This window comes from Chenopodium album, chromosome 25, assembly GCF_948465745.1.
Source record: "Chenopodium album chromosome 25, dcCheAlbu1.1, whole genome shotgun sequence".
Lineage (NCBI taxonomy): Eukaryota > Viridiplantae > Streptophyta > Magnoliopsida > Caryophyllales > Amaranthaceae > Chenopodium > Chenopodium album.
Window position 1 is genome coordinate 6,696,647 of NC_137858.1, and position 26,503 is coordinate 6,723,149.

A 26,503-nucleotide genomic window follows, 5' to 3' on the forward strand; every position below is an offset into this window, starting at 1 on the left:
ATGTAGTAGATAAACAATAATTGTGTAATTTTATAAAACATTTTATGTTTGTAAATAGTTTGTGGAATGTCTAACATCCTCCTTTGCTTTGTGATCAATTTTGAAGTGACGAGTTTTCTTAATTACTTTAAAAAGTAATAAATTGATGTGAATCATTTGATTAACATAGTTATTGGTAAGCAAAAATTATTCTATTAACAATGATAGATCATTCAAAAGCATGTTTTCATCCCTATTCCATCTTTAATTGAAAGCTACAGTTGTTTACTAATAAAATGTCAAAAAAAAAACTAAAAAAATGACTGCTCATGATTTCATGAGAAGTGATATAAGTACTACGGAGTATAAAAAAAATGAAGGGAATAACACTGATAAGTCAAAGGTGTGCTACAACAACTTATATTTAGAATCTTATTAATTGACCATAAGTAGTCAACCAACCATAAATAGGCCTAGGCCATGTCCATCACAATTCACAAGAGCTCTCTTCACAAATATAAGGGGTTTCATCCCAAAACCATATGACAACAGAAAGAATAGTTCTTTAGCCTTATAAAGTGCTTTTCTTTTCGGACACTCTCTTATGTTGTTTGGAAAGGCTATGCTTCAACACATTTATGTTCCAATCTATGCAAAGGCCACATTATTTGTAAATCTTTGAAAACGCTTCAAATTTATTTGGATTAAGTTTGATTTTTTATTTGAATGTCGAAATCATCAGAAGCAGAGGAACTGTCAGCTGCCACTGAAATAGTGTTAAAACCCATCAGAAGCAGAGGAACTGTCAGCTGTTGTTGCCCTGTGTGCAGATGGCTCCACTGCCATCAGAGACGGTATATAAGCTTATTGATTAAATCCTTTCTTTAAACATGAACACTCTTCTTGTTATTTAACACATGGATCTTGATTAATTAAAGGATAATGACAGTTAGTGTGTCAGAATGAAGCCATTAGGAATTTGTATTAGTCCTGTTAGGAAATTGATGTAAATAGCAACCATATTGTTACTCCATCCATAGTTTAATTTAATCTTTTGGTAACGTGAAATAATATTTTTAAATAAATTATTCCCTTCCTGCCTTAAAGATTGTGTCATCCCATTTAATACTTCCTCCGTTCTATTAATATTGCAACAATGGACTTTTTGCACTATTCATTACTCTTGTTTGACCATATAATATTGATTTATACGTTAATCAAAATATAGTCATGTGGGATCTTGTTGGATTCGTCTCATAAAATACTTTCACGATATCAACTTTTTATAATTTTTATACTTACACAATTATAGATATTTAGCATATAATATGTGCTTTGGGATGCGTAATTTCCTCCTTGTTGCAATATTAACAGAACGGAGGAAGTATTTGAGGTAATAAAGTAAAGTATATAAAGAACATAAATCACATTATTTTGTACTCGTATTAGATCAATCTATATCGATCTATACCTAGAATTCTACTTTGTACTTCGTATAACTTAAGCCGCGCACTAGTATTCATCTATTTCCTAAAATTTTGATGAGATATCACGAGACTACAATTTGAAGGAAATGTGTCCTCGACTCTCGTGCAATTACTAATATAATATGGATCGAATTATGGAGATAATAAGTTTGTTTAATTGGGTCGTCTTTACGTCTTGCTAGAGACCAATATTGATCATTGGATTAAACCAATGCCAACTAAATGGATCCTATGAGGTCACACGTTACAGTGTTAGGTCGAACATGAATACTGAGTCCAAAAGTTGGGCTTAGTGAATGACTGGCCATAAGGAGTAAGATAGGAATAAGTCTTGCCCTAATTAGATAATATGATTATAATATATAATAAAGGGCTTGGGGAAAAATAGAACTGACATTCATCTCTTAAAAGAAACAACGTAATATTTTTCCCTTCCTCTCTCTCTACAACCGGTTAGAAGTTCTCCATAGAAGAGGAGATTAATCTCTCCCGTACAACTAGCATTGGTGGAGGTTCGATCTACACTTGTGGACCAATATTAGAGGAGCAACAATTGGGGCTCTAATCTCTGCAAGAAGGTAGAAGAAAGCTTGGGAATTCACACATCAAAGGTTAATTCTAAACTATTATGTGATCCTTTATTTGTATATGCATGAGATCCTGTTTAGGTGCGTATGAATAAGATTTATGAAATTCCGCTTATAGTACCTAAAACCCTACAAAATTTTCCAAACATATAAATCACAAATGATGGGCAAAATGGAGTTTAGTGAGAAATAAAATTTTAAACTGCAACCATTATTATTATGTTGAAATGAAGAGAATGCGTAGTATTTCTTTTATTTTTACCACTTTCATTTTTAGTGGAGCTTGCTAATTCTAACTTAGCTTACAAGTTACAACATGAAATATACCAATTGGCTGGCATGTTCGTAAAGAGCAGGATTCCTAGAACATCTGAACATGATATAGTGATTTTAAATTTTTAATTAATAGCTTTGCCCCTACACGTTACTGCGGATCCAGAAAAAATACTACCTCCGCTTTTTATTATTCGTAACAAATTCCTTTTTTGAAAGGTTCACATTACTCGCAACAACTTACTTTCTTTCCTTTTATGGTAGGTTTTTTCTTATAAATTGACAATTTTACCCTTACTTATTTTATACGGAGTAACTTACAACATTACTACTCCTAATCCCCACTAAAAAAGATTCCCTCCCTCACTTTCTCTCTCCTTCACATGGACTACTTTTCTTTCCCTCCCTTTTAACTCCCCTAATACTTTACCCCTCCCCGTAATTAATCCCCCTTCAATCTTTTGCCTCGGCCTCCGCAATCTTGTACTTTGTTGCGATTAATAAGAAGCGGTGGTAGTATTTAACGGGGTCAAAATACACTTAGTTAATTTTAATGGGGGTCATTTGATATAAAAAATAACTAATTTTATTGAAAAATAATTAATTTTATTAAAAAATTTTCCTTTTTTTTAAACTCAAGTGGAGTCATGGGACCCCACTCAAGTGGCTTAAATCCGCCACTAGTAGTTTACTTGGTATATGTCTATGAATTCCTCGCCTATTCTATGTGATGGTAATATGGTATATCGTGCGTGAGTGTTGATATAAGATGTCCATCCGAATATTCCAAATAAGTTGAATTTTGTAGGTATATGCTTCATTAATTCATAGTATAATGAAAACAATCTTATAGAATTTTTTGATTAAGATTAAAATGTTTTTAAAATAATTGTTCTCTATTTTACTTTTGCACTACATATAAACCATTTTTTTCTAACAATCACTTTTGTATACACCCGGTTTTCAGTAAATTACTGTACATCGGGTTCACTTTTGTTAAATTTAGTGTCACTTTTGTCAAATTTAGTGTCACTTTTGTCAAATTTATCAATGAAGCATAAATAACTCATATATATGTCAGAGTAACTTTTGTGCGTTTTAGTGTAACTTTTGCGCATTTTATTGTCACTTTATAATGGATGTTTAGTAATTTACTGAACATCCGTTTTATTTAAAAGTTTGTGTAAAAATGAAGTATTACGTATTATAAAAATTATATATTCAAAATAAACATATTAACATTTTTAATAAAATTTGTACTAAAAAATCAATAATAGATATGTAAAAAGTTAATGTTGTAGTTAGTACATATATATATGTTTAAAAGTCAAACTGTTGCATTAAGGTGTATAATTAATTTTATGTCGAGCAACATTTTTAAATTTGTATAACCTGTCCAACCCCGTGCCCTTGTCATACTTTATCAAGACTAAAATATAAGTCAATGCAACATAAGAAAATATGCACATAAAGGGCTAGCATTATTGCTTGGGCATTTGGTAATGTAAACTCTACAAGGAAGATAAGATAAGCTAAGCTAAGCTAATACATAGAAACACAATTTGAAACTTAGCCTTTGCTAATTAAGAGATCGATAGAGAAAATGGCGGGTGAACTAGCGATGTTTGAAGGTGAAAATGAGAGTAAAGGGTATCCAATTAAGACAATTGTGGTGTTGGTTCAAGAGAATAGATCATTTGATCATATGCTTGGTTGGATGAAGCTACTCAACCCTCGTATTGACGGGGTCACGGGTCATGAGTCCGTTCCTTTGAACACTTTGGATCCGAATTCTGCCCGTATCAAGTTTGGTGATGGCTCCGTTTATGTCGATCCTGACCCGGGTCACTCCATTCAAGACATTTATGAGCAGGTATGATATGGGTGAATTATTAGTTGTGACTATATTGTTAATGTAGGTTTTTTAGTTTGATTGTTGTAGCTTTTTGATTAAGTGGGAAGAAAGAAAGTTTAAGGGGATATGTCATGCCATTTTTGCTATTCAAGTTGTACATGTTTGATTTAGATGAAAATTTTGTATTTCTATGGAAATGAACTTTTAATTTGCTTGTCGGAACAAGAGTAGCCGAAAGAAAAGGAAAATAAGATACGTAATTACAATTGTCACGTTCGACTTTACTTAATTAGAAATATTTCTAATTAAGCTGGGAGCTATAATCATGTCAATGTTAGATTTAACCAAATTTAAGTACTTGTACAATGCACTAGTTATATAGGCACCATGCCACCATCATACACCTTTTACATACAACGTGCATAGACATTAACATGTACGGTGCACACAATGACACAAGAGATGCGTAATGTAATTTTGGGTCTAAACAAATTCAAAGTCTTTACACTGTTGATTGTTGAACTTCTTCTCTGAAATATGCACCCTTGTAGGATTAACAATTGCACAAATGCTTTTTTTTTTTTTTTTTTTTTTCTACTCCGTAGTGGCGTAGTAATGTAAAGTAGTTTTGATGGTTAAGACTATAGGTTTATTAAGGCGTACGGTAGTTAGTTAGCCTAACTACTTTATGAAATGTTCCTTAAAATAAGAACTACAAATAAAACTTCCTACTCTGTTAGCCAATCATGATCATAGATTCGTAGAGTAGGTGATGTGACTTCAAAGTAAGTAAAACAGACCAACAGAAGTTGATATATTGTTAAGGTTAATCTAGGGTTGTCTACTTTTATTCAGAATTTTCGGAAAGATTAATCTCCTTTAATGAAAAATTAAATTGATGAATTGTAAAACCAACAATCGTGTTTATGGAAAATTAAAGTATGAATCTTCTTATAACAATTGGTTATCCAATGCGCGGTTTTATTTAATTTTTTTTGTACATGTAACTAATACCTGGTCTAATTGTCTAATATGTACATATATAGATAGTAGTATGATATTTTACCATTAATAATCTCTAGGCACATTGACAATATAGAACGGATTTTTTGACCATTTAAGAAAACCAATGTTTAGATTTTTGGGGAGCCATGGAGCCAAGAATCAGCACAAAAGAAGGAACCTCCAAAAATGCAAGGATTTGCACAGAATGCAAATCGAATCAAACCCGGAATGGATGAAGCCGTGATGAACGGGTTCAAACCCGAACTTTTACCGGTTTACAAGGAGCTGGTAAGCCAATTCGCGGTTTGTGATAGGTGGTTCGCTTCAATCCCTGCCTCCACACAACCAAATAGGCAGTACATCCACTCAGCCACATCTCATGGGTTAACAAGCAATGATAGCAAAAAGCTCAAGGCAGGAATGCCTCAAAAGACCATATTTGATTCTTTGCATGAGGCTGGTCATAGTTTCGGTATTTATTATCAACTCCCTCCCGCCACTCTTTACTACAGGTAACCATAACTATTACGAGTAAAATAAATTGAATAAAAATACATTTGATCGTTCAGGACTAACACGTCATCCATAACCAATTATAACTAACACTAGGCCAGAATATAACATTTAACGTGACAAGAATGACAACTTATTATTGGTTGAGACCATGGACTAACAACGTACTTGTACTGTTGTACACATTTTTTGTGGTTCAGGAACCTAAGAAAATTGAAGTATATACCGAAATTTCACCAATTCGATATCACATTCAAGAGACATTGTAAGGAAGGAAAGCTACCAAACTATGTGGTAATAGAGCAAAGATACTTGGACTTGAAATTATTGCCAGGGAACGATGATCATCCATCACATGACGTCTCAATAGGTCAAAAATTCATCAAAGAAGTTTATGAAGCATTAAGATCAAGTCCTCAATGGAATGAAATGTTGTTCATAATTACATATGATGAGCATGGTGGTTTCTTTGACCATGTTCCCACCCCTGTCGAAGGTGTACCTAGCCCTGATGATATCGACGGTCCAGCCCCGTATAATTTTAAGTTTGATCGTCTTGGTGTTAGAGTTCCTACCATTTTCATATCCCCTTGGATCCAACCCGGAACAGGTACTACTAGTCTAAATTTTTTTTATCCTTTTGCTACACGTGTTTATGTTTTTTCCCCTCGTGAAAAGAGTTTCCTTATGCGTAAGCTAATAACATAAGTTATGTGGAAATGGGAAATGCAGTGATACATGCTCCTAAAGGACCACAACCAACATCCCAATTTGAGCACTCCTCAATTCCAGCAACAGTTAAGAAGATTTTCAACTTGAAAGACTTCCTTACCAAACGCGATGCATGGGCTGGGACTTTCGAAGTTGTCTTAAACCGAACCACCCCTAGAACTGACTGCCCAGGTACTTTATACTTACATAGTTATGTGGTGCAACCGTTGTATAGAATATATTTAATCACAATGAACTAATTGCTCGACGTGTTTGCAGTTACAATGCCTGAGCCAGTGAGGCTTAGAGACTTTGAGGCAAGAGAACACAAGAAGTTATCAGACTTTCAAGGAGAAATGGTACAACTTGCAGCATGCTTAAAAGGAGACCATAAAAAAGACACTTATCCAAGTAAACTAGTTGAGGAAATGAATGTTGCTCATGCTGCTGACTATTGCAACGAAGCCTTCAAGGTTGTTTTACAAGAATGTGAGAAAGCAAAGCTTGATGGAGTCGATGAAGACACGGTCATTGACATCGGAAGCACTGATGAAGAACAAGGCATACATAGTAAGGAGAAGGATGAAAAATCGCTTGTTCATAAGGTCTTTTCATGCTTGGCTTGCAACAACAATTAAAGGAACTTCTTTAAAGGAAAAGATCATGTAATAATGTATGTTTTACTAATTTGGGTGTTTTTATTTGACTGTTTCCTCCTTTCCACTGTATATACAACTCTATTCTCCAAACTATTTGTTCTTTTGGAGTCTTAATTAGTGCTTTGTACAACAATATAATGTGAGTGACATACTAGAAGTTATACGTATACGTATGAGCAACGATAATGGCAAACCCATGAATTTTCTCTTATGGGTTCAGATTGCTAGAAGTTATACGTATACATATACTTTAAGTATATAAACGTCTAATTTACACCCAAGTGCATGAGTGCATCATATGATGTAATAATTATGAGTTTTTATTTTTAATCAAACAATATAAACACATATGCCGAAGATCTTATGAGAGTAAAGTTAAGTAAAGTTGCGTGTATCTATCCATTCATTTTCTTTTATCCAATGTGACGGGTTTTGGAGGCAAACAAGAGAAATTTGATGTTGAAATTTTTTAAATTTTTTGTAAGTAAAATTAATTTCCCTTGCCACGTACGGTTTACTCCTTTTGTCAATTACTTGTTCTCTAGGTGATTTTAGAAATAAGAATGTGGTATTGTGGTTAACTACACTCCAACGTACACAATAAATTTAGACTTTTGTGAAAATCAAAAAACGTGAAAAAATGCAACTAAATTATGTAAAATGCTACTACTAAATTGGTTTTGTGAATATAGCCACTAATATAACAATTGATGTTACCAACTTACCTCTTAAAATGATCCAAGTGTTAGAAAATGATAATGACTAAAATGAAGAGTATCCTTCAACACTTTCTTGCCTAATTAGTGTATTTAATCATTGCACGCTAAATCTAAGGAATATGCTAGAGGAACATACAAGTATATTTTCTAGGTGTTACTTGAGCCTTTCTTTGAATTTTGAGCCTTATTGTAATTTTTATTTATACAATGGTTGAACCATGTTAACGGCCTTTTAATATTGAAAAATAATGGAATTTTTTTTTTAAAATTTGAGTATTATCTAATTAGTTATGCCAATTAAGTTATCAAGCTACGCGTACCATTCTCTGATTCTTTCTCTGGTCTATGCTTATCATCGAGAGACATAAAAAGTTAAAATCTCACGATATATATTGTACGGGTTTGTTCTATTCACCTTATTTTTACTTAGTTCAGATTTAATAAGCTCAGATATGTTCAGTTATAAGCTCTAAAAAGTTCAATTAAGTTTTAATAAGTTCAGATAAATGAAAATCAGGTGAATATAACACACCCTTAAGTTCAAGACCAGTTGACAATAGCAAATCAACGTAAATTGAATTATTTCTATATAATGTGCATCACCTAGAGGTACAAGTCACTCCTCGAGTGATCGTATGAAAGGCTGTCCAACTTAAACGTTATGCACAATCAACCAACTAAAGCCTCAAAATATGCATCTCTCTTTTCCGTTACACAGCTGAAAACTTTGCAGCATATGGATCCCATACTATAGTTGTCTTTGCCTACGAAATGCAACTAAGGCGGGTGCAACAAGATTGTTTATTTGTTACAAACTACAACAGAATTCAACCAAAGAAACAATAATATTGGAAGTATTCATGTATATTATTGTTATTTATTAATGTACCATACTATATACTCCATATTGTTATCATGTTATGTATATTTTGGTACGCAAGCTAACAATTTTCAGAAAAATATAATTGTACAAATTTACAAAAACACTCAATTTATTACGTCAAGTCCCATAAGAAATCAAATTTAAGCACGGTACCTTCATTAACAAGCTAAGCTAAGCTAGGCAATCACCCCACTTTATAAACTCTTCCCATTTTTTTCTTTTCTTTCCCTTGACACATTAACAACATTACTCATAGAAAAGGAGCAAAAAAGGAGTGATTCAAATTTGTTGGAGTTACTTTTAAGGTATGGGTAGTGATCAAAGTAGCGGCGAGAGTAGCATGTATCCGATTAAGACGGTGGTGGTGTTGGTGCAAGAGAATAGGTCATTTGACCATATGCTAGGATGGATGAAGGGGATCAACCCTGAAATAAACGGTGTCACGGGTCAGGAGTCGAACCCCTTGGATACATCGGATCCTAACTCTAAAAGGTTCGAGTTTGGGGATGGGTCTGTGTACGTCGACCCTGACCCTGGTCACTCCATCCAAGACATTTACGAACAGGTAAAGACTAGACTTGGACTAATCAATATTTTTAAGTGAAACGCTATGACTTTTTGCACAAATTAAGAATTGTGTATTGAGCAGGTATTTGGTGAGCAATGGAGCCAAGAATCGGCGCAGAAGAAGAAGGCCCCAACAATGCAAGGATTTGCACAGAATGCAAACAGGCTGCAAAGTGGGATGGAGGATGCCGTGATGAATGGATTCAAGCCGGATCGTGTGCCTGTTTATAAGGAGTTAGTAAGCCAGTTTGCAGTTTGTGATAGGTGGTTTGCATCAGTCCCTGCATCCACACAGCCGAATAGGTTGTACGTGCACTCAGCAACCTCACACGGTTTAACAAGTAATGATACAGGGAAGCTCATTGGAGGGTTGCCTCAGAAGACCATCTTCGAGTCCCTAGATGAAGCTGGTCTCTCTTTCGGTATCTATTTTCAGTACCCTCCTTCCACCTTGTTCTACAGGTATATTAGCCATTCATCCCCTGAACAGAATTCACTCGATCCACACCAATTGTTTGCCACCTTTATTAGTCCTATAAACCTAATTTCTCTGTTATTGGCAGGAATCTAAGGAGGCTGAAATATGTGCCACATTTTCACCAATTTGATCTAGAATTCAAGAACCATTGCAAGGAAGGGAAGCTACCAAATTATGTGGTGATTGAACAGAGATATTTTGACTTGCTAGCAGTGCCAGGAAATGATGATCATCCATCTCATGATGTTTCAGTAGGTCAGAAGTTCATCAAGGAAGTTTATGAAGCATTGAGATCAAGTCCTCAGTGGAATGAAATGTTGTTTGTAATCACATATGACGAACATGGTGGCTTCTACGATCATGTTCCCACCCCCGTGGAAGGGGTTCCTAGCCCTGATGGCATTGTTGGTCCTGAACCATATAGCTTTGGATTTGATCGTCTCGGTGTTAGGGTTCCGACTATCATGATCTCTCCCTGGATTGAACCTGGAACAGGTACTTAATAATATTCTGATTTTTTTTTTTTTTTTTTTGCTCTGTTAGTTCGTCGATGTTCTTGACTAATATAAGTTGGGAAATGCAGTGTTACACGGACCTTCAGGGCCATATCCGACATCAGAATATGAACATTCTTCAATTCCAGCAACTGTCAAGAAGATTTTCAACCTGAAAGAGTTTTTAACTAAACGCGATGCATGGGCTGGCACTTTTGAGGGTGTAGTCAGCAGAAAAACTCCAAGAACTGATTGTCCAGGTAAATTTAAGCTCTCTGTTCACTTCATAGAAATTTTCTAATTCTTAAAAAACATCCATAAAAGTTCATACATGTTTAACTATTGAACACCCACAATTAAACAAGTTATAATTATCAGGTGAAGAGAATCAAGCCTAACTATTAAAAAGCTAGGTAGCTAACATGATATAATATCAACTGATATGCATGCAAAATTATTGAATTTCTAAGACTATTTTGGATAAATGCAGAGAATTTGCCGGAGCCAGTTAAATTGAGAGCAACTTCAGCGTTGGAAGACAAGCAATTGTCTGATTTCCAAGCAGAGTTGGTGCAAATGGCAGCTTGCTTAAAAGGCGATCACAAGAAAGACACTTACCCAGATGCTTTAGTAAAGAATATGACAGTTAAAGAAGCAGCTGAATATGTGCAAGAAGCATGGGAGATTTTCTTACACGAGTGTGATGAAGCCAGGAAGCGAGGAGCAGATGAATCCACGATCATTGATGTGAGTTCATCTAAGAACACACGCAGATCACTGAAAAGCAAGTTTTTATCTTGCTTAGCTTGTAACAACTAATCTTTTCTGGCTTCAGAATTCTTTTCAACTACATACCAGATGAATTTGAAGGACAATACTGGAGATTCAGTGATTTATTTTTGAAACAAGATTCAGTGAATTAAATATTCTTTGTTATGTAAAATTATATTTCTATGGAGATTACTTTTCCATGGATTAATACTCTGTAGTTCACTATGATGAACTTCTCGCTATTTGTAACTGTATAAAGTATTTGGGCATTTTACAGCAAAATAATCTTCATACTAGAAGCATTTCACAAGAACTCAATGATACAGAACATTCAATCATCAAATGAAAAATGTTATAAGCACAACCAATTAGAGTGATCAGCCACGGCCTAGTCTGATTCAATAAGGATCGGGCCTAGCTAATTGGCACAATTTTTGGGCGATAGCGGGGTATAGGCCAATCCGAAAGCACCTTCAAAATTGGCCCAATTAACCAGCCTTGGTTAAGATTTCAGCACAAAGTGTGGCCCATACTAACACATCAACACATCGGATCAAATCGAGTCAACTTTATAGGCCCTGGTAAAGAGCATGATGAGATCCATAACAGACGCATTCATTTACGCAGCATGTGTGTGCACAGACAGCGAAAGCAAGAGATCAATACAGTTCAAAAGAGGGAAGAGAGTTGTATTGAAAAAGACAGAAACAGAAACTGCTTTTTCATTACTATAATAATGCATTCATTAGACAAATCAAAGAATATTTTATTGGACAGTCAAAAGAAAATGATTATAGTTACTTCAACAGAGATTCCTGAATCAAGTATGAAACAGCTGTGGTTACAAGTTACAACCCTCTAACTCCAATCTCCAGAAAAGTAAAAGACAATGAAATGAATAAAAATGTGTTGAATAACTAAAAAAGGGACAAAAAATTAATGTGAAATTGCCAACAAGAGATGTGAACTATGACAAGGAAGTATCCCACCGACAATGGGTTGAAACATGGGATATTTAAGATGCCCCACTAAAGAAGAACAAAAAAAATTGGACATTTTTTGTAACAAAATCAACAAATTAATAACTTAATTGCCAACCTTTAAAGTAAACTATGATTTGATCTGTTCTGTATACTAAATCACAATAGATTAATCTAAAACTTTGAGAATCAGATGGTACCATAAACTCAATCATGGTTGTTGCTGAGCATCCATGTAACCGGCATCAACAAGCACCTTTTCCCTCTTTGCTGTTTCTACGTCCTCATCAACCATCATTTTCACTAGTTGCTGGAACCCGACCTTAGGCTTCCAGCCGAGGACTTTCTTTGCCTTGCTGGCATCGCCCTTCAGATTGTCGACCTCAGATGGCCTAAAGTACCTCTTGTCGATCACAACGTGATCCCGCCAGTTCAATCCTACGTACCCGAATGCAGCTTCCAAAAACTCCTCAACACTGTGAGATTCCTCGGTAGCCACCACATAGTCATCGGGCTTTTCCTGTTGAAGCATCATCCACATTGCTTCAACATAGTCTCCTGCAAATCCCCAGTCCCTTGAGGCTTGCAAATTACCCAGGAAAAGCTTGCTCTGAAGCCCAATCTTGATCCTGCCAACAGCACGTGTGATCTTACGAGTCACAAAGTTCTCTCCCCTTCGTGGTGATTCATGGTTAAATAAAATGCCGTTGCAAGCAAAAATACCTATGAAACGAAACAAGTAAAAAGGTTATTCACCATTACTAAGAACTGCCATAATGAAGAGTAGCCACAAACACTTCAATAATGCAAGGAGCATCAAATTGAAACAGTCAGCCCATCACCCAGGTCATCTTAATAGAATACAAGTAATAATTTTCAAGTACACAGCCTATAATTTGAAAAACCAGGACCATACGCTCGAGAAAGCAAAAATGATGCATCTTACCTATTACTTGTACACTAAACACTCGATGATACATTAAATTGATCTTTTTTCTTTCATGCTCCTGGAATTGGAGACCAATTAAATGAATTCAGATCAATGATCAATTCACGAGGAATCTGTAGGATCCATTGACAAAATGGAACAAGAACCAGATCTTTCTTATATGCACAAAACATTTCCATTTCCCACACTATTATATAATAATCATGAAGCATGTTTATAAAGTCCTAATCATTTTATAAAGTTCTAATCATGATCTTACTATTTTTAGAGTTCTCTCCCCTTCGTGGTGATTCATGATTGAATAAAATGCCATTGCAAGCAAAAATACCCATGAAACACAACAAGTAAAAAGGTTCATTCACCATTACTAAGAGCTGCCACAATGAATAGTAGCCACGTGCACTTCAATAGTAGAAGGAACGTTACATAGAAACAGTCAACCCATCACCCAGGTCATCCTATGATTTGAACAGGACTATTAGCCCGAGAACTAGAGAAGACATCCAAGAATTGGAGAATTATTAAATAAATTCAGATCAATGATCGATTCTCGAGGAATATAAAGGATCCGTTGAACAAAAGGAACAAGTAACAGATCTTGTTCAAATGTACAAAAAACATTTTCATTTCCACATTTTTATATAATAGATCATGAAGCGTGTTTATAAAGTTCTAATCATGAAACTGGAAATCAGTAGCAAAAAGTTACAAGATAACCCTTTACATCACAGAAACAATGTAGTTGGAGAGATCAGTCATCAAAATCAAAAGAATTTGAGTACACTACCCACTCATATTGAATTAATCAAAACACAAACAGCTCAACACACATAAAACACCTAGAAACCACATTGATCCTCAATTCCTTCCACTAAATCCATTTACCATTACTACTACCCAAGACCTCGGATCAAATCTTGTTTACAACATTGTCTTTAATGGAAGCTAATCCCTCAACCCAAATAGTAGCTACTAGCTAGAATCAAATTGACCCCAATTCCTCCCACCATTTCCATTGATCAACACTACACAAGACAACGAATCAAATCCTGTCACCTACATTGTCTTTTATAGCTCTCTAAACAGCACAAAAACTAAAGCCTCAACCCAAAAAGCACCTAGAACCCAAATGATCCCCAATTCTTCCCATCATTTCCATTGACCATTACTACCGAGGACCTTGGATCAAATCTCGTCTACAACATTGCCTTCTATACCTCTCCACAGACTAAAAAAAATAACATTTCTATGTCTCTAACACATTCATCATCAATTTCTTAATCAATCAAACAAAATGGCATCAATTTCTCAATTAATCAATCAAACAAACAAAAAGCTCATCAATTCAAAAAACCCATAAAAACCCACAAACAAAATTCCAAATTTCATCAAGAAAAGTTAAAAAAAATTACCATAAGCTTCACGGTAATTGACAGTGTACCAATGAGCAGCACACTTAGCAACAGCATAAGGAGACCTGGGATGAAACGGGGTATCCTCCGCCTGAGGCGGCGGCGTAGATCCGAACATCTCCGACGACCCGGCTTGATAATACTTAATATGGGTCCGACCCGTTTCAGCAATATGAGATCTAACAGCTTCAAGCAATCGAAGCGTACCAGTAGCAACAACATCAGCAGTATAATCAGGGATCTCAAAAGAAACAGCAACATGAGATTGAGCAGCAAGATTGTAAACTTCATCAGGTGCGATTGTATCGATCCAACGACGAAGAGAAGAGGCGTCGGTGAGATCGGCGTAGTGCAATTTCATCCTAGCTTTGTTGGCATTGTGTGGGTCGATGTAGATGTGATTGATTCTTTGGGTGTTGAAGTTTGAAGATCGTCGGATTAATCCGTGGACTTCGTACCCTTTTGAGAGGAGGAATTCGGTGAGGTAAGATCCGTCTTGGCCCGTGATTCCGGTGATTAGGGCGACTTTGATTTTGGGTTCGGAGTTTTGGGGGGTTTCAGTGGGTTCCGCCATTGTTGGAGCTTGTTGAAGGTGATGGAAATGGCGGGGTTAGGGAGGAGATAGAGAGAGAGAGAAGAGAGGGAGTGAATGATGAGTTTTGAGGGGAAATGATGGGGGGATTTAAGAGGGAAGAAGAAGGTGAGGGGGGTTAGTGGAGAAATGAGTTTGGGAGGGAAATAGAGGGGAAGATGTGTTACAAGATGGTGTCCCACTAAGGCTAGGTAGATCCACCGTCGTCGTTGGGGGATCGAGACACGGTATGTCTTTTTTTTAAGTCGGTTCGGATTGAATCGGGTGAATCTATTGTTGAGCTATTTTACTACAAAGAAAAATTATAATTTATGTTTATCATGGTTTGTGAATTGTGATTCAATTATGGGTTACACGTGTATAGAAGAGTTCGGCTAGTGTTTGTGTTAAAGGATCAGTTTCTTATTATTAAATTGAGATTTTTCTTTTTTATGATTGACCGGGAATTGAGTTTTGAATATGGATCGGGTGTTGTCAAGTCGAGTTAATTTTTTACTTATATAGTTATCTCTGTTTATTTATTGATCAACTTACCATGATTTCGCAAATAATAAAAAGAGAGAGTCATAAAATGAATTGGTGTAAGAACATAAAAAAAAAACATACTGTAAGAGAGAAAAATATTTATATTTAGAGTCAAAGAACCTGTTCTCTTTTAATTTCAGTTCAGTTCCTAATTTTCTTCTATTATAAACAGTTCAATAAAGCAGAATAGGCCCTTAAAGTGTATATAAGTCAGTGCTTATGTTATTACCACGTAAAGATTGATAATTTGATATAAACAATATGAAGCACCATAGAGCAATTTAAGCCTCATTCTTTTGGACTGAAATTCACTAGTTGAACTGAACTGAAATGAAATTTGCATAACTGAACTGACTTAAATGTCGCTGAACTGAACTAAAATTAACTTAACTAAAATAAAACCCGACATATTAAATTTAATAATAATAAATAATAATAATAATATAATAAAAATAATAGACAAAGTCATACAACCTACAAAAAAAAATAGTGGGAAGCCGAGATATAATCTAGGCCCCCACTCCTCCAGCTATAATAAATCATATTCTAGTAAAGATATAAGTAGCAACACATGCCATAATGTCTTGAGTCTTCGAGAACTTTAGGATCCGCTTCAGTAATGTAACCGCCTCATTCGCTAATTCCCCAAGAGAAGAGAAGAGAATAAGAAAGGAAGGAAACTATACCGAAATGTCTACATGGAAGTCTAAAAGAATAGAACCGTACAACCGTAATATGTGTATTTCATGGGGCTGGCAGCCTGGTATATTGTTTTTCACAAACAAGCAAGATATTACACACTTGCACCAATTAAATAACTGATCACACATTCACACTCTATACCAAATGGATATGAAAGTGTTACAATTTAGTCAAAACGTGAGTTCTATTCAATATTGGGCATTTCTATTTTTGTCCTTGCCTTAATTAAATGTTTTGTTGAAAAAAAAAAAAAAAGAAAGAAAAACCGAAAGTGAGGTAAGCAACATTTGATCACTTGCATTCTTGTAAGAAACATTAACAGAAAGAAATCCACCCTTCTCAATAACACTCATCAATTTCCAGTTTTTCCTTCATACTGATCACAGTTTACAGTGATCATCAATTTCAAATCAACCCATCTTCAAGATCACCATCTTCATCATCACCTTGAAGCTCCAACAATGGCGGAATTCCTAGACCTAGAAACAAAAGATGGAGTTCGAATGCCATGGAATGTAATCCCAGGCACAAAACAAGAATCAAGCAATTCTGTAATCCCAGTTTCTCTTCTTTACACTCCATTAAAACCCTTTCCTAATCTTCCAATTCTCCCTTATTCTCCTCTTCGATGTCGTTCTTGTCGATCAATTCTCAACCCTTTTGCTGTTATCGATTATGCTACCAAAATCTGGATCTGCCCTTTTTGTTTCAATCGAAATCACTTTCCCCAACATTACGCTTCGATTTCTGATGCTAATCTTCCTGGTGAATTATACCCAGAATACACAACAATTGAATATGAACCACCCCCTGAATTGCACGCCCAGAATCATACCCCTTTAGTTTATTTATTTGTTGTTGATAATTGTTTGATTGAGGAGGAAATTGGGTATTTGAAATTGGCTTTGTCTCAGGCGTTGGATTTGATGCCGGATGATGCTTTAATTGGGTTTATTACATTTGGGAGTTTTGTTCAGGTTCATGAATTAGGGTTTTCTGGAGGGGGTAGTGGGATTCCTAAGTGTTATGTGTTTAAAGGGTCTAAGGAGGTGAGTAAAGATAAGGTGATGGAGCAGTTGAACTTTTTTGATCGGAAACCGAAACCGGCTGCTGGGGTTGTTGCTGGTGTTAGAGATGGTTTGACTCCTGAAAGCATTGCGAGGTTCTTGTTGCCTGCTTCCGAGTGCGAATTTACATTGAATTCGGTATAGCTCTTGATCATGCTTGTTGATATCTTATATTTGATTAATGTGTGTGGTTTGAGTGAATGATTTAATGATGTTGATATATCACTATTATTGTCATAATTGATGCAGAATTGAATGAATGAATGATTATGACTTTTGATTCATAGAGTTTGGAGTGTAAATTTACTAATATAAGATGTATATTCATGCTTGCATATATTTGAATGGTCCAATATTATACGTGGGAGGCTTGTTTCTTGCTTCGTAGCTGATGTGTTGTTTCTGCTGTTGCGGAATTGATTGAATCTGATTGTTGTTTCTCTCTTGTTGCTATTGACTTTATGTGTTTGTGATCGGATGTGTGTAGCTGTTAGAGGAGCTTCAAAAGGATCCTTGGGGAGTGCCTTCAGATCAGAGGGCAAGTAGATGTACTGGCACAGCGCTCAGTATTGCTGCCCATGTATTGGGTGCTTGCGTTCCTGGATCAGGAGCTAGGATTATGGCTTTTGTTGGTGGTCCATCGACAGAAGGGCCTGGCGCTGTAAGTTTTCTTCTTTGAAATGCTCTATTCCAACCTTAAGTTTTATACTAGTATTATTGATCTGTAAAGAAAACTTTATATAGTTACTGTAACATTTTGTAAGCAGTAAGTTACTTCTGGCTTGGGGTAATTATGTCACTTGTGTGCTCTCTGGTTATACTATAATGTAAGGGGAAGTTCTATATAAAAGAAAGATGCGAGGATGGTTTTAGAACTTACTACCTGAACTCCATACTTATAGACCCTATTGCCAGAGCCCCAGTTTTTTGGTGGAGGCCTCACCTATCTGTCTGAGACAATGTGTTTGGACACAGTTCCCCAAATGTGTGTTGAAAAACCTGATATGCCACCTTCGTAGTCCTGAATAAATGAAGCCCAACAAAACAGATATTGTTTAGAACATGTCTTTTGCATGTTTGAAGTAAGGTTGATGAATTTTATTTATTTGATTCTATTAGACCCCCATCCTGTTCACTTACCTTATTTTTGCTGAACTCAAATTGTTTTATTGAACTAAAATTATTTTTTGCCGAATTGAAATTAGTTTTTATTGATTCTTTCTTACATTTCTTTTTTAAAGTTATTGATTTTTATTGAACTGAAATTATTTTTATTGAATATTATTTTTGTAAGGTGAAGTAAATAGGACCTTACTTGAACTTCCTCATATGAATCATACGGCTCATACCTTAATATTTTTCGAGACTTTAACCTGTCTACTTGATATCCTTTTCTGTTGTAGGTTTCCTGATTTCTTGTTGATAAGTCCAGGTCTTACATTTCTAAACTGTGGTTAATGCTTTTTTTTGTTTTTTTTTCCCCGTATTTGCAGATTGTTTCGAAGAATTTATCTGAGCCAATTCGTTCTCACAAGGATCTGGATAAGGATTCTGCTCCATATTACCATAAAGCTGTTAAATTCTATGAAGGACTTTCTAAGCAGCTTGTACACCAAGGGCACATTCTTGACCTCTTTGCGTGTGCTCTAGATCAGGTATCAATTGGCGTTTTGGCTTTGTGAATAAGAATTTTCTTGGGGGTTTTGAGTTGATTGCTTGCATCAATGCTATATTGCCAGTATTACATCTCATCACTCTTCTCCTTATAATGTGCCTTTTAAGGAGTCAATATATTCAAAAAGGGAATTACAATTTCAGAAGGCACATTGCTGTAGGATTGTACTTTTCATATAGGCCTATATCTTTTTGAAGGAATAATAGTATAATACACATATTTTCTTGTGGTGGTGACTGGTGAGGGGGTAATTGGTAAATCTGTTCCAATGTCTATGTGCTTGATCAGGTGAGCTGAAATGTTTGGGTCTGTTCCTCTACTATTCTTTCTGTATCCCCAACAGCACTTAGTGGATGAATTGGGGAAATATCGTAACCGTTTATTAATGGTTATTAATATGAGTATACATCCAACTGGCACGGTGGCACCCTTGCCAGTTTGTCACCCTCTGACTTTGAGGATTGTTGGCCTCTTCATACTATTTCATATTAAATCATATTGAAATTTAAAATCTTAATACTATATTGTTTCTACTTGCTGACAGACATTCATTTTTGAGAGCAAGTATTATTACCTTGCCTCTTCTGCTGCCTTGTATATACATTTTCCTAGACATAGTGGCCTGATGTCAGTAATCATCTTTCACACATCAGGTTGGGCTTGCTGAAATGAAAGTTGCTGTTGAAAGTACTGGCGGTCTTGTGGTCCTTGCTGAAAGTTTTGGCCATTCAGTTTTTAAGGACTCTCTGAAGCGTGTTTTCCAGGCTGGGGAACATGATCTTGGACCAGCGTCAAAGTAAGGCTCTGCTTAAATCATGCTTGACCTATCTTAACTATTGGCAGTTTAGATTTTGTTGATCTGTTTACTTTTGAACTTTTATATTTCCAGAATTTGGTTGGAGTTATTCTGGGTGTTTCTTATTTTGATAGTGTGTCACCTGTAATTTCCAGATTTGATGATAGTAGTATTATTACATTTCAGTAAAAGTTAATTTCACGTTGTCTTTAAGTATCAGTCCATTGTGGTAGTTTCCATTTCCTTTGGAACATGAAATACCATTGCATTGTATAGTCTTGGTTTCGATGTCAGTTGATGGTCGTATGGAGTGCTGGAATAGTTGGTGCTGATTCTCTTTTTACTTATGTGTTGGCTAGTACTTAAGCTTTGGCTTGAAATCAGCACATGGACATGATTTTTTTTTTTTTTTTTTTTTTTTTAAAGCCAGATCTGGGTGTCCATGATGTGTAAGTAAAAAATTTCCTTTTTTTTTTTCAAAGAGTAAGCGGTCTTATTTTTTGGGTTAGTTGGCTTTCATTTTGACATTTTTAATTCATTAGAACCTGTTTTGGCACTGATTTGTATTATGTTGAGACTTGAGAGCCTTGATCCAGGACATTTGTAATACTTTAGAACCTTGTTTTGGAACACGGAGTTGTTTTGTGCTTTAGATTCTTTTTCGTTTCAGCCTAGCTAGTGGTTCGACTCTATTGAAGTAGAATAATAGGTTATATATATAAGTTAAATATTCAATTTATGGTGATTGCCCTTGCCTCTAATTTTTTCCATCTATGCAATTTCTTCAAAGTCTATAGAAAAAGAGCATTTCAACTGACCCTCCAAATTCAAAGGATTGGGAATCTTTGGCTGAATATGATATTTCTTGGTTTTGCTTTAACTCTCAAGTTACATATTTTCAATAATTTGTTTGTGTATTATTTAGGAGATATGTGTTGGTCTGCTGGTTTGAGATGGCAATTGTGGTGGCCATTTTCTTATTAAAAAAGAATAAATGAGGGTAGAATGAATAGTTAGTATCTTGAATTTTTGTAATCCTTACTAATATTGACTTTGGTACTCATTTGTACAAGATTGTTCACGATGGGATTGTATTTGCAAGTTATTATGGAAGCTCGAAATCGGAGATGTATAATTTATATAAGAGAGAGTAGTCGAGACTAAGACGGAAGTCAGAGAGTATTCTGGGAAGGAGTAGACTCCTTGATTATTATTGTAATTTATTTTCAAGATATTTTACTGGAATTTGGCAGAGTTTGAGTAGATACAGAGTTTCTGTGATTTTTGATTATATGGTTCATTATAAAAGAAAAGTGATACTTTGTATTGCTCTTTCTTCTTTCCCCTCCAATGCTAATTAGCTTAGAATATTTGTTATTTATGAGCTATAGAAGGCTGTTTACCTCTGTCTAGAACTGCCAGACCAGGCCGTCTGGCCGTGTTTAACACTAAAGTGCCCTCTGTGATCTTATCTGTGAAGTTTAGAAAGGAAAGTGTTTTATGCTGTATAGTACTTTCTATTATATACATAGCTTACAAAGAATTTGAATGCTTAACGCTGCTATTACGATGCATTGTTCTTTTCCATTGATTCTTCTGCAACCATGTCGGTTATTGGATTTTTTAACATCCAGACATTTGTTACTGAGCTTTCTTATTCAGCCTTTTAGCATAGGTGATAATGGCAGTTGGCCTAATCAAATTTCTGTGTGCAGTGGTATATTTGAGGTTAGCTGCTCACAAGATATGAAGATTCAGGGAATTCTTGGTCCCTGTGCATCACTTGAAAAGGTTAATTTGTATTTTAAGTTTGTTTATTTTCATACTTGTGCTTGCCGTATCTTTGATGTTCATGTTTGATGCCTTGGTGCAGAAAGGTCTCCTTTGCTCGGAAACCGTTATTGGTCAGGGCAACACAAGTGCATGGAAGTTGTGTGGACTTGACAAAGCTACAACTCTATGCATCTATTTTGACATTGCAAAGAAGGAGAGCCCTGATGCTATTGGTGAAGCCACTAGCAACCTGTTTTACCTTCAGTTTTTGACTTAGTATGAGCATAACCTTTCACCTTCTTGGTTGTTCCCTTTCTTAATGACATATTGTGCTTCAGTGCTTGCTAGATGGTAAACATATTCTTACTTGTTACATAATTTTTCTCAGCTATCAACATAATAGTGGTCGTATGAGACTTCGTATCTCTACTCTTTCTAGGCGATGGGTTTCTGGTCCAGGAAGCACACAGGTATTCCTGCTATTCGCTTTGTATTCTGTATTGCTTTTCTTTATTATAAAATATGTGATCAGTTAGTTGATTGTACATGTTACTGCACTTGGCATTTACCCATGGCATGGCCTGCATATTCATATCAGAAACGTTTCATATTGAAAGCTCATTGAAAGACCAAACACGTTTGATAGTACTTTTAAATTTTAAGGTGAAATTTAAAAAAAAAAAAAAAATTAAGTTCATGAAATCGGGTCTTGATTGACTTATAAAATTCCCCTCCAAATATCAACCCCCCCCCCCCCCCCCCCCACACACCCACACACACACACACTCACACTCACCCCACCACCACAAAAGGAGCTTGGAAATCAAATGTAGAAGCTAGATGCAGGAAAAAGAACTATTTCTGAACAAACCAGATTCTTACTAGTCATCTCCCATTATTGCTTGTTGGAATATCTTGAACTTCTTCTCCCATGCTGGAGTTGCTTTTTAGGTTATTTAGCCTCTTACTACAGCTGTTTCATGCTATTTACACCTTTTTCTATCAATATTGCTTAGGAGTTGATTGCGGGATTTGATCAAGAAGCGGCTGCTGTTACTTTGGCACGCTTAGTTTCATTCAAGATGGAGAATGAGGTAACTTTTAATGGGGAATACTGATTTAGGTTTTGTTAAATGTTATAAATTTATAATCTATCAATTTATGTCAGTTTTCTTATTTTAATAGTTGGTTGTCTATAGTAAAAGGTACTCCCTCCGTTTCATATTGATGTAAATCAAGGAAAAGGGAAAACAAATAATATAAATATGTGAGTGGTGTTAAAGGGGTAAGTAGGATCCATATTGTGGGCATTTGGGGATAAGATGGGAATTAAACATTAAACATGCCTTAAATGGAGAAGATTTACAATAAGAATAAAATGTTGTGGAACCCATAATGGAAAATAGGAACAATATTATGAAAGGGAGTAATATATATATATATATATATATATATATATATATATATATATATATATATATATATATATATATATATATATATATATATAATTTTTTTTTTGACACAAAAAATGGAGTAATATATTGGTCGTAGAGTTTATTGTTTGTTGGTAGTACCTACTGTCCTTAACAATGAAAAAAAATGTTGGTTGATGCGCTTATCAGATTCTTATGTGCTAACCTCTTTTCTTTTAATCACTGTAATCAGCATTCAGCATTAATATTGCTTCTCCCTGTTTCGCTTTTGTTTAATAAACATTTGTGCTGCTATTTTCAGTTATCATGGTGTTCTTTTGCTGCTACCTTTGACTTTCAATAGATTCTTTACAGTTTTGGTCATGGGCTACAGATGTATCATATTGTGCCAGTGGCCATCATCTCCCTTCTTTTTTAGTATAATATTGGTAGGGAATGCATAGGCCCATAATCCTGAACTACAAGCTAAATTGTTCAACTTGGGCATGGGACATAAGCCCTGTACAAGCATTTAGAAGTATTTATGATTGAATATTGAGTATTTATGTGAGGGTTTTCCAATTTAATTTTCTAGTTGGCTTTATTTATTTTAAATTATTTTTTACATTTTTTTTGTTTCATCCTCTAACCAAAAAAAGTTTTCACATGCAGGCAGAGTTTGACCCAATACGATGGCTTGATAGATCACTGATACGTCTATGCTCAAAATATGGAGATTACCAAAAGGAAAATCCCAACTCTTTTAGCCTATCACCACGGTTTTCAATATTTCCTCAATTTATTTTTCATCTAAGGAGATCTCAGTTTGTTCAGGTATACAATTTTCTATTGTGGGATCTTAGATGATTGCAAAATCATGAAAGCAGCTTACTATATTATTGTATAATAGGTGTTCAACAACAGCCCTGATGAGACTGCATACTTTAGAATGATTTTAAATCGGGAAAATGTAGCCAACTCGGTAGTGATGATTCAGCCTTCACTGATTTCCTATCCCTTACAATCACCTCCTGAACCTGCTCTTCTCGACGTTGCTTCTGTAGCTCCAGAAAGGATATTGCTACTAGACTCATATTTCACTATTGTCATATTTCATGGTCAAAGTATTGCTCAGTGGCGTAAGGCTGGATACCAAGATCAGCCTGATTACAAGGTCAATGTTTTCCTTGTTGAGTTACTTGAGTCTATGATTGTAGTATATGAAATAACTAGGTTTCACAATAAGTTTGTGTTATCTACTATTTTCCAGCTGTTTGATTATTCTTTCTTTGACTTGGCTTCTTCCTTTCTTTTTTCTCAGGAATTTGCCCAGTTGTTGCAAGTTCCTAAAGATGATGCCAATGCTTTGATCAAAGAGAGGTTTCCAGTTCCACGCTTAGTTATCTGTGATCAGTACGGCTCTCAGGTATTTCTCATACTGAAATCACTTAGAATAAATGGGATGAACTGTAATACTGTTAGATTTGAATGTGTAAGAGTATTTGCTTTATATAGGATATCTATGTTAATTGTGGTCATAATGTGTGCTGAAGAGCAGTTTCTTATATTTCTAGTCTCCCTCTATAAATGATAAATATGCTTTTAAAGTCAGCAGTGCATTGACCTCTAAATTCTAAACTTCTGTACATTACTCCTTTATTTTTTTTGTCCCTCTTTTTGTTTTCGAAGGTCTACAAATTTTCTGTATGAGTAAAGGCCAACTATTTTTTTATTTACCTAAGTATCCTATCTGTGAAACAAACACAAAACAAAGGTTATCTTCTGAACTACAGCAACTACCAGTACTTTGATGGGCTGATAATCAATTTATGCATTCGTGCTCGTTATCTTGGAGTGCTCATTTTGCACCTTGTTTAAGTAAAATTGACTTTTCTTTCTTAATGCTTGTCCAGGCTCGCTTTCTTCTGGCAAAGTTAAATCCTTCAGCTACATACAACTCTGGTGCCTCTATGGCTCCTGGTGGAGATCTCATTTTCACAGATGACGTCAGTTTTGAGGTGTTCTTGGATCATCTCCAAAGGCTAGCAGTCCAATAGAATAGAATAGGTCACACAATTTTGTAAAATTTTATTTGAGCTTGCTGTACAGTAATGTCTACTTTGATGTTTAGGCAGTGCGAGTCTAATATTATTTTATGCTCTGCATATTTTTTTATTGGTATTAATTATCTTCCACTTTAAGCTGATCGGATATTACCATTATGAGCAACTTCTCGGTGAAATGTTCTAATGGAAATTGAGAATTTGCTGCAGTATTTCTATTCCATGGTTAGCTTTGCAATGTTGTCAGTGGAATTGTTATTGAATGTCTTATCTAAAACCATTGATCAGTGATCAGTGTTGGTTTTGTTTCGATGTTTCCAAACTTAACTTGTGTATCCTGTTGGGCGACGGTATGCATTGATGTAAGCGGTAGTAAAAGTAGTGCTGTCAATTCGGGTATTCAAGTCGGGTTTGGGTCGGGTCAAATTAGGTATCGGGTTAAATCAGGATCAGGTTATGTCAGGTCAATCTAGCTTTAGATCAGATTCGGGTTCAGATCGGATCAATTTCAGTTAAAGTTATAACGGGTCGTTCACCTTTTCGAATATAGGTCGGGTTCAATTCGAGTTAAAATCAGATCGGGTTCAATTTCAGGTTCGGGTTGTGTTGAGTCGAGTTGGGATGGGTTAACAAGGTGGTACATTCGGATTCTGGTTAGTGTTGAGTCGGGTTCTGGTTCAAGTTCAATTCTAATAAACATCGATGTGGCCAAATTGAACTATATAATTACGCCTTCCATAATTTGATCAAGCATCATCAAGATTTTATTAAACCTATATACGAGTAATAGAGAACAAAAGTTATATAAGCTGAACAAAAGATTTTATTAAATCGCATTGAGGGTTCAAGAATTATACCAGTATATAAGCTGAATAAAAGGTATAGAAAACTTATTAAACCTTCCATGACTCGGGTTCATGTTTTAATTGGGTCGGTTACCAGCTTAGGTTCGGATGGTTTTCGGATTGGATTAAATCAGTTGACGATTACTATAATCAGGACGGGGGCATGTTCGGGTTTAGGTCATAAAGTATTGGATCAAATGGGTTTTCGGTTAAGATCAGGTTAGGTTCAAGTCAGGTTACAGGTCATTAGTTTCACCCCATTGTTCGAGTACAGGCTGGGTGCAGAACTTTTTCCTTTAAGGTCAGGTTCTCGGGTCGCGTCAGTTTTTGATAGCTCTAGCTATAAACCACACTTTTTGAGGAAATTTTGAGGTTTCATGGCTCGATGGAAATCAGTGTTAAGACCCTAGGGGATACATCTCGTGGTGATATAATGCCGTTTGAAACCATATATGATCATTATATGTTGTCATAAGCGTACGTGGTACGCTTGAGTTATCGAAATCAATGCAAATTGTGAACGGGTAAAATGACCGTTAAAGGGTATATTGGATTGTTCCACCGACCCAATTAAATACCCGGAGGATATTAAGGACCATGGTAAACATCTCGGCAATTTTTATTTAAAGGCGAAAAAAAGTAAAAAAATTACAAAATTGAAGGCTACAATCCAAGCTTTTAATGCAATTTTGAGGTTTTGGAGCCCGGTAGCGAAAATCCTTAAGACC

At 35.5% G+C, this 26,503-nt stretch overlaps 4 protein-coding genes across 4 annotated transcripts; 3 read left to right on the forward strand and 1 right to left on the reverse strand.

The window, feature by feature from the left end:
- The first annotated feature begins 3,929 nt into the window (after positions 1–3,929).
- On the forward strand, positions 3,930–7,048 carry LOC145613564 (non-specific phospholipase C3-like). Its single transcript, XM_081668675.1, has 5 exons — positions 3,930–4,199; positions 5,319–5,698; positions 5,900–6,309; positions 6,432–6,602; positions 6,690–7,048. The coding sequence occupies exons 1-5, from the start codon at positions 3,930–3,932 to the stop codon at positions 7,046–7,048; spliced, it is 1,590 nt and encodes a 529-aa protein (XP_081524801.1).
- Positions 7,049–8,978: 1,930 nt separating this feature from the next.
- On the forward strand, positions 8,979–11,030 carry LOC145613509 (non-specific phospholipase C4-like). The gene is made up of 5 exons (XM_081668629.1): positions 8,979–9,236; positions 9,321–9,700; positions 9,802–10,211; positions 10,300–10,470; positions 10,701–11,030. The coding sequence occupies exons 1-5, from the start codon at positions 8,979–8,981 to the stop codon at positions 11,027–11,029; spliced, it is 1,548 nt and encodes a 515-aa protein (XP_081524755.1). The 3' UTR covers position 11,030.
- An 873-nt stretch (positions 11,031–11,903) lies between these two features.
- Positions 11,904–14,976, reverse strand: LOC145614375 (GDP-mannose 4,6 dehydratase 2). Its single transcript, XM_081669427.1, has 2 exons — positions 14,323–14,976; positions 11,904–12,684 (listed from the first exon to the last, which is right to left on the reverse strand). Exons 1-2 carry the CDS (start codon positions 14,894–14,896, stop codon positions 12,173–12,175), a joined length of 1,086 nt encoding a protein of 361 aa, XP_081525553.1. The 5' UTR covers positions 14,897–14,976; the 3' UTR covers positions 11,904–12,172.
- A 1,480-nt stretch (positions 14,977–16,456) lies between these two features.
- Positions 16,457–25,139, forward strand: LOC145613207 (protein transport protein SEC23 C-like). The gene is made up of 12 exons (XM_081668269.1): positions 16,457–17,346; positions 17,696–17,869; positions 18,702–18,863; positions 19,537–19,679; positions 21,395–21,470; positions 21,553–21,728; positions 21,841–21,922; positions 22,469–22,546; positions 23,540–23,701; positions 23,778–24,041; positions 24,189–24,293; positions 24,781–25,139. Exons 1-12 carry the CDS (start codon positions 16,603–16,605, stop codon positions 24,922–24,924), a joined length of 2,310 nt encoding a protein of 769 aa, XP_081524395.1. The 5' UTR covers positions 16,457–16,602; the 3' UTR covers positions 24,925–25,139.
- Positions 25,140–26,503: the final 1,364 nt, after the last annotated feature.

What these genes read in the sequence shown, in the direction of transcription:
- LOC145613564 (XM_081668675.1), top strand. Translation starts at nt 3,930, where the DNA reads ATGGCGGGTGAACTAGCGATGTTTGAAGGTGAAAATGAGAGTAAAGGG. An exon ending in TTCAAGACATTTATGAGCAG is followed by an intron (nt 4,200 to 5,318) that starts GTATGATATGGG and finishes ACCAATGTTTAG; the next exon opens with ATTTTTGGGGAGCCATGGAG. An exon ending in CCCGCCACTCTTTACTACAG is followed by an intron (nt 5,699 to 5,899) that starts GTAACCATAACT and finishes TTTGTGGTTCAG; the next exon opens with GAACCTAAGAAAATTGAAGT.
- LOC145613509 (XM_081668629.1), top strand. Translation starts at nt 8,979, where the DNA reads ATGGGTAGTGATCAAAGTAGCGGCGAGAGTAGCATGTATCCGATTAAG. An exon ending in TCCAAGACATTTACGAACAG is followed by an intron (nt 9,237 to 9,320) that starts GTAAAGACTAGA and finishes TGTATTGAGCAG; the next exon opens with GTATTTGGTGAGCAATGGAG. An exon ending in TCCAAGAACTGATTGTCCAG is followed by an intron (nt 10,471 to 10,700) that starts GTAAATTTAAGC and finishes GGATAAATGCAG; the next exon opens with AGAATTTGCCGGAGCCAGTT.
- LOC145614375 (XM_081669427.1), bottom strand. Translation starts at nt 14,896, where the DNA reads ATGGCGGAACCCACTGAAACCCCCCAAAACTCCGAACCCAAAATCAAA. An exon ending in CAATTACCGTGAAGCTTATG is followed by an intron (nt 12,685 to 14,322) that starts GTAATTTTTTTT and finishes TTCGTTTCATAG; the next exon opens with GTATTTTTGCTTGCAACGGC.
- LOC145613207 (XM_081668269.1), top strand. Translation starts at nt 16,603, where the DNA reads ATGGCGGAATTCCTAGACCTAGAAACAAAAGATGGAGTTCGAATGCCA. An exon ending in GATCTTGGACCAGCGTCAAA is followed by an intron (nt 19,680 to 21,394) that starts GTAAGGCTCTGC and finishes TTCTGTGTGCAG; the next exon opens with TGGTATATTTGAGGTTAGCT. An exon ending in AAGATCAGCCTGATTACAAG is followed by an intron (nt 24,042 to 24,188) that starts GTCAATGTTTTC and finishes CTTTTTTCTCAG; the next exon opens with GAATTTGCCCAGTTGTTGCA.